This window comes from Mirounga leonina, unplaced genomic scaffold (genome assembly GCF_011800145.1).
Source record: "Mirounga leonina isolate KUSES-001 unplaced genomic scaffold, KU_Mleo_1.0 Mir_118, whole genome shotgun sequence".
Lineage (NCBI taxonomy): Eukaryota > Metazoa > Chordata > Mammalia > Carnivora > Phocidae > Mirounga > Mirounga leonina.
In genome coordinates this window covers 5,971,347-5,978,619 of record NW_023270277.1, presented here as the reverse complement: position 1 = coordinate 5,978,619, position 7,273 = coordinate 5,971,347, and the positions used below count along the sequence as shown (strand labels likewise).

The window sequence follows — 7,273 nt, the reverse complement described above, 5'->3', positions numbered from 1 at the left end:
TGGGCCAATGCCCCCATGCTGGGTTTGGCACCCTCCCTCAGGAGGGGCCCCCCCAGACGCGCCCGCATCGTCATGCTGATGTTCTGCTCACGCTCAGTAGTTGGCACCAAACAAAATACCTTTTAGGCTTCTCGACAAATCTTGTCTCTGTCTTGGATGATCTTTATGAGCAAACAGACGTTCAAAACCTGAGCAGAACCATCACCCAGAAAGACACTCAGGGGCTGGGAGGTGGCTTTTCAGGAGCAGAAGGTGTCAGAAATCGGAAGGGTGTGCGGTGAGCCAGGCCAACAGGGATTTGGATAGTTCTGGAGCTGCACATCCACAATGAGAAAAGCCCCGTAAAAAATTATCCTTGAACAACAACAAAAAGCTCCACGAAACAGGTTTTTATCGACAAGAATGCTCTTTCCTATTCTACATCTTTGCCCTCAGAAACCCCTTCACCATTCAAGTAAAACCCTGGATGGAGTCTGTCCACGGCCTGCTGTGTGCCCTTGGTCACTCCCTTCACATCTGTGAATCCAGTTTCTACAGAGGAGAGAGACCACATGTTGGCCTACCTTCGAGGATTTATCCATGGCTTTGAGAACTAAAATTAAATGTAAACCGACCTGCACATCTATTGTTTGAGGTTAGTTTGACCTTGATTCCAAACTCAGATAAGGACAGCACAAGAAAAGAAACCACAGGCTCTATCTTATTCTCAAAACTTCCAAGTAAAATATTGGCTAACAGAATCCGACAGCGTACTTGAGAAGTAATCATACGTCGTGTTCAAGTAGGATTTATTACAGAAATGCAAGCCTCGTTCACATCAGAAAAATCAGTGTAATACACTCGGGAAGAATAGTATCAGTAAACAGAATAAAAATATTTTACCAAAGTCGCTCCCAAATTGTGTTTCAAAATCCCCCCAAAACAAAAAAACACCTAACAATTAAAGGGTTCTTCACAAGACGGATCAAGAGTATATATTACAACAAAATCCTAGAGTCAGGTCATGCATAATGGAGAAAGTCTGACTTATTCTCATCAAGATTTGGACTAAGACAAGGATGCCGGCTCTCACCCCATATTCCTTTAATGCAACAGTGGAGGTCCTGGTTAATGTCATTAAGCCGTCCAGGAAAAATAAAATAAATGTAAGGAAAAGAGAAGGGAAAACTCTCCGGCTTTCATTTGACTTCACAATTCATTTTTCTCCGCAAACCAGTCATAATCTCTTTGAGCCTGGGGGCGATGTCTGATACTTGTATTAAAATCCAAGACAGCCCCGAGTGTAGAATTGGTAGTAGACACTAGTTTGCAAAAGGGGATCCTTTCTAAGGTATGAGGTAGTAGAGACGAAGTAAGAGTCACACGTGGAAAGGACTGTACACATTCGAGAGGCAATCTTTCACAAACGTCCATTTTCCAAAGGCTGTTTCTCCCGGGCGTTTTCTCCCCTACGCCCCGGCTCATCGCCCCTCAGGCTCCCCGCGCCCCGGGACCCCGCGCTCGCGAGCCGCCTTCCTCGTGCCGGCCAGCAGGTGGCGCCCGGCCTCCACCGGCCGGACCCCGAAGAGCAGCCCGAGCTCCGCCGCGCCGTCTCCTCCGAAAGGTGCCGCTTCTCCTGGACGCCGCCGCTGCTCTGGGTCGTCGTCCAAACGCGGCAGAGGGTCTCTGGCTTCCGGGGACGGCGCAGGTGCTCGAAGGGGCCCCGTCCCGCCCGCACGGCTTAGCCCACGAGCCCCTGCAGAAGCCCCCCGTCGGAGTTTGAGCCCCTCGCCCAGGCGAGCCGACCCCGCGCGGGTCGCCGAGGCCGGGGGCCACCAGGGGCCGGGGTCTGCGCCGCATCCCGTCGCCCCCGAGGAAAGGGCGGGGCGGGGGCGGGCGGGCAGCGACGGGCCCTCGCGCTTCCCGGCACCGCCCAGCGCAGGGCGGCCCGACGACAGGTGGCCAGACACCAGGTGACAGGCCTGCAAGGCGGCCTGCCGCGGGGTGACCGGCCCCGCCCAGGTGCGCGGCAGGCAGAGCGGCGTCCCCGGGGGTATGATTACCGACAACAGCGACGGCCCGGATCAAAGCACGTGCTCGCCGCGGGGCAGGGCGCGGTGGCGCGGGGGGCGTCAGAGCTGCCCCGCCGGGCTCCCCACGCCGGCCCTGGAGGCAGGAGGGTCTCAGGGCGCCACCGCCGCGGGGGGTGCGGGGGCGGCGAGGCTGGGCCGCCGGCCGGAGGCCGCTCGCCACACCTGCGCCCGCGCTCCCTTGACGGACGGATTCGCTGTCGGGGCGGAAACGCCACCGCCGCCAGGGCAGACCAGGTGGCGCCACCCAAACACCTGCCGGGCTGGGCCTGAGAAAGCGGCCCCAGGTGAGCCACCCATGCCCAGCCGCGCGTCCTCCGCTCCTCCCTTCTCCGGTCCCCACCCACCTCGGACCAGCCCTCCAGCACCTCCCACCCCACCCTCACACGCACAGTTTGGGAACATACGTATACCTAGGAAGTTTGAGCACGTGTTCATGTGACCTCCGTGTTTTAGAGCGGGGTCCAGCTCTGCCAGGTGAGGACATAGCGCGCTGGTGCTTTTTCTGTGACTTAGAAGGCCCTTCTCCTCTCCCTCCCTCCCTCCCTCCCTCTTCTTCCCTGGGCAGTCCAGGGGTGCAGTCAAGGGTGAAGGGCGATCTAACAGCCACCTGTCTTGGAAAGTGGGCTCCGCCCCAGCCCTGTCTCCCGGAGGCTGGGTGAGCTACAGGTGGGGGAGGCGCAGGGGAAGCTTGGGAGGCTGGGAGAGCTCGGGCCCTCTTACAGCTTGCATTCCCACGGGCGACCAGCGGACACCCAGGGGTCTGTTCTGCCCTTCCCCTAAATCTTTTAAATCATGTCCTGAACTCTGGGACTTTACCCTTCGATTAACAAAAGTTAACAAAAGTGTCTTAACACCTACTCAGACAAGTAGTCCTTCCAGACTCCACCTTTATTTTGGATGATCCGACTCCTAGAAGTCACTGCCACAGCGATTTCTTGGTTTGAAACTCAGCCCCAAGGCATAGAACGGATATTTCCCTGCAGGACTAAGAGAAACTTCCGTTTACAGCCTTCCCAGTGGGGTCAGCTCTCCTGAAATGCTAGCAGCAGCCCTTCGCCCCAAGGTGCCGGCACTGACCACACATCTGATAAGGAGTCTCTCCGCACACAGGTTCTAAGGCTTAGGGGGTGGCGGGAGGGATGGGGAAGTGGGGAGAGCGAGCGAGCTTAAAAACCATTCAGAGTTCAGGTATTGACTTCAGACATGTTTATTATAATCTTATACAGTCTACATAAATTTGAACTTGTATTTATTTGGGTTCAGTTATAACATAGCATAATAAAAATCAAAGCACTGGTCCTCTGAAATAAAGCAGGCAATCACCATTCAATAAACACACGATTTATTTTGTATAAAAGGGTTAAGTTTACAACTAAACTTTTATAAAAAGTTTAGCATGAGTAAGTACATCATTACACTTTGTATGCAGAAATACACATCTCTGCCACTATACAAGAAAACTCTAATTAAAGAGTTCACAAGGTTTCACTCAATATATATATATATTTATATATAAATATATACACAGCATTCAGTAGGCTTGCGTCAAAAAAGGTAATTTCTGACCAAAAGACTTCATTTAAGTAACTGAATACTGGATCCTTCTGGTATTCACGCTCCACCTTTGGAAAAAGGCAAAGTCTGCTTAAATTGGGAAATTCCTTGTGATTTTAACGTTTTCGCTCCCCATGGTGGGAATAGTATATAAAGAAAACCTTCCAACTGCAGAAAGGGCATTTAAAAGTCTTTTTCATAAATAACTAATATCACAGTCCAGGTCAGAGAACACCCTGGGGAAGATGAGCATTCTTAGTTTTCCTTCCATTTTTTTTTTTTTTTTAAAAAAGGTCCATTCAACTTGTTGTTCTCCTTGTGAAATGGTTGAAAAATAAGAAGTTCAGCGCCTTAAAAGATCCTGTGGATTCGTTGTTGTTGTGCAAAGAAAAAGAAAAGTCATGAACACCTGCAAAAGATTGGGGGAGAGGCATGTTTTAGGAGAATGGAACCTAAGGGCAGAGGCGGGCGGACTGGCGCCGGGAGGAAGCCGCAGTTTGAACATTTAACCACCAAACACTCAAAGATTGGGCAAACCCTGGCGTCCAGATGCAACACACACACTCGGCCTCGACAGCGAAAATTAAACATGAAAATAGCAGAGACTCCAGGGAAAAACTTCCCAACGCAATCTCCTATTTGGATCTCCAACAGCAGTGCTCACAGGCGCCAGTCTGCTTCTTGTAACAATTATTTGATTGAAAACAGCCCTTTAGTTAACAGATAGGGCGGTCGGAATCCCACATCACAGGGTCTGAGGCACGGCGAAGCAAGGCTGGGCTAGCCGGACCTCAGACGGCTCCAGTTTTAGGGAAGGAGGATCTCTGTGGAATTTGTGGTGATAAGATTAATTAGATGGAGGTTAGTACCTCATAGTACCAGAGCAACAGGAGAGAAGAGCCAGGGCGCTACGTGCGCGGCAGAAGCCAATACACATTTGCCTCAGCCGCCTTCATAACAAGTTACTGGGTTTGGTTTGGGTTTGCTTTTTTAAAGGGAAATGTTCTGCGAGCTCGAGCAAGCAGAGCCGGGAGCCCCTTCGTCTGCGGCACACGGGGACAATGCGCTCCGCGTGACACCCAAGTACACATTCGCTTACTAAGCCCCAAATTTTGCAGATACACGACTACCTCCCCCCACACACCGGTGAAAAAACACGCGCGCACACACTCCAAGAGGCAGTTTACCGACGGGAGGCGCGAGCAAACACTCACCATTTATTCAGCCACAGAGCGCTTTGCTGTCATTTGACATTAACTCAGAAGGGAATTCAGAAGCCTGCAAGAGAAAGGGGATAAAAGGCGGTGTGAGACAATCTTAAGGAGAAAGGGCGGTTTGGGGTTTTTTTTTCAGTAGCCCATAGAACAGCAACTTTCATTAAACACGTTTGTGCTGCAATTCAGAAATCAAAGGCAGACGCATTAACGTGTCAGAACTTATCAGCAATTTCACGCGCGACTCCATCTATAGCAGATTTTTTTTTGTTTTGTTTTTTAAAGTTAATTAGCTCATCTGTAAGTCCCGGACTGCGGCCGTGGCAGCGGGCGGGGGCACCGGGAGCAGGTCTTACCTGCAAGGACAGGATGCTGATGTCCGTGTTTAGGGTGGTCAGCGGCGTCCTGGACGCCTGACTCTGCCCAGGTCGCTGGTGGTGCAGGCTGACAATAGTGGGGTGCGAGTCCAGGGCGATCTGCAGGTCCAAGATGTAGTCGATGACGTGCTGCAGGATTTCCATCTTGCTCACCTTCTTGTTCTGGGGGATGCTGGGCACCAGCTCCTTGAGCTTGGAGTAGCAGTCGTTCATGTTGTACAGCAGGCTCATCGGGTCGTCCACCGGGGTTTTGCTCCGGGAGATGCCCAGGCTGTGGTCCGAAAGGCTGTTTTTCCTAACGGACCTCACTGGACTGAAGGCTTTCATGCTGACCGCGCGCGGGGAAAGGAGAGACCGGGGAGGAGCGGGCCGCTTAGGAGCTCAGGCCGCCGCCGCCTGCGGAGCTTCCTTCGCTCGGCACCGGGCTCGGCTCAGAATGAAGCGGGGAGCCTGGCGGGGCGGCTTTTATTGGCACTCGCCGGGGGCACACGATCCGGCTTCCCTGCGTCCCCATTGGTGGAAGGCGGCGCGTCCATCAGGCCGCACGGGCGCCCCCATTGGTGGGCGCTGGCGCGGGGCGAGCGCTCGGTCCTTCCGCGTTCGCAGCCAATCCCCGTGGGGTGGGCGGGGCGGGCGCGAGCCCAGCTGGGGTGGTAAATAGAGTACAGTAAGCGCCGGGCGGGAGGGGAGCGGAGCAGAGGCCCGGGGAGGAGGAGGGGAGGACGAGGGGAGGAGGAGGGGAGGGCCGGGGAGGCCGGAGGGGAGGGGGGAGACCCCAGGAATCCAAACGTGCATCTTTATTCTAATTCTAATGGCGAGCCAGTACCCTGGCCCTAGGGTGTCCCCTGACTAAGCCTTCCACGCCCTGGAGGTTTCAGCAACCCTAAAACCACAGCGACGCGGGCAAGTGCTGCACAGCAGAGGGAAAGTCACCGTTCTCCGCGACCCACGGGATGTCATCAGATAGAAAAGCATTTCTGAAGAAAGTAAAAACGCAAATAAGTTTGCCATTGACAAGAGACGTGTGTAGGGTTCAGTCTCTTAAGATGAGGCTAAGCTATGTCAGAACAAAACAAAACAAAACACAAAACACCCACGCGCGCCCTCAACGACAGGCTTAGTGTGGGATCGTGCAACCCGGAGCGCACGGAGGCATTATTGGTAAAGTCAGTAAAATGAGTACTTATTGGAAACCGTGCTGATCGCTAAGGAGCTCTGAGAGGCAGGACACTTTTCGGGGTTCCTTTCATAGAGTAGGCAGGGCTATTGTAATGATCCCATTAATCGGAAATCATTAGGAAAATTTGCATACTGAAGCTGTATTTACATATGTTGCCCTTGAGAGGCTGCCTGTCTGGGAACCTGCAGTGTGGGTGGCAAAGTAAGGTGATTAATTATGCACAAATCCGGATTCCTGGTGTCACATTCCAGCACTTACAGTATTTTTAAAGTTTTGTGAAAGGTAGGTGGCTCCGGCCAGTGACCGACATCTTCACACTATTAAAAATAAAAATTCTGTCATGGATGACGTTAGAAATCTTTTCAGCCCTAGTCCTGGACGCAGTTTCACGTTTTGTTTTTTTCCTTGTTTTCCCTCTCTAAATCTTGAAGAAGTTATTCCTGCAGGCTAAAGCTTGCAGCCATTTACCTAAGTACTTTTCAGTTAATTCACACATAATCCTAGTTTAACTGAAGACTACAGTAAATGAGTTGTGTTTTGAAAATCCTATTTCCCCAGAATACAATAAGCTAGAAAACCCGAGAGAAGATGTCAAAGTTGTCAGCATCTTGTTTACTTGTTGTCTCCATGCGGCACCTTCTTTGCGTTTCAGAAAGAGGAAGGGGGCAGAAGAGGAGAAAAAGCAAAGCTTGACAATGGGGAACCTGTATTTTGTCCTTCAGTTAACGATTAATTTCTCAGCTGGTGGGCCAGTCTCTGACACCAACTGCAACCATGTGCCCGCCCCAGGGTTTCTCTTTAGGGAGGCAGTGGGTCCTGCCGAGGTGCATGTCACTTTGAGAAAACCAAGCCACTTCATTTTGGAGGATGGAGGTG

General features: G+C 52.2%; 1 protein-coding gene across 1 annotated transcript; it reads right to left on the bottom strand.

The window, feature by feature from the left end:
• Window positions 1–3,263: 3,263 nt before the first annotated feature.
• On the bottom strand, window positions 3,264–5,659 carry LOC118007353 (DNA-binding protein inhibitor ID-2). The gene is made up of 3 exons (XM_035000400.1): window positions 5,197–5,659; window positions 4,841–4,904; window positions 3,264–4,035 (listed from the first exon to the last, which is right to left on the bottom strand). The coding sequence occupies exons 1-2, from the start codon at window positions 5,542–5,544 to the stop codon at window positions 4,848–4,850; spliced, it is 405 nt and encodes a 134-aa protein (XP_034856291.1). The 5' UTR covers window positions 5,545–5,659; the 3' UTR covers window positions 3,264–4,035; window positions 4,841–4,847.
• Window positions 5,660–7,273: the final 1,614 nt, after the last annotated feature.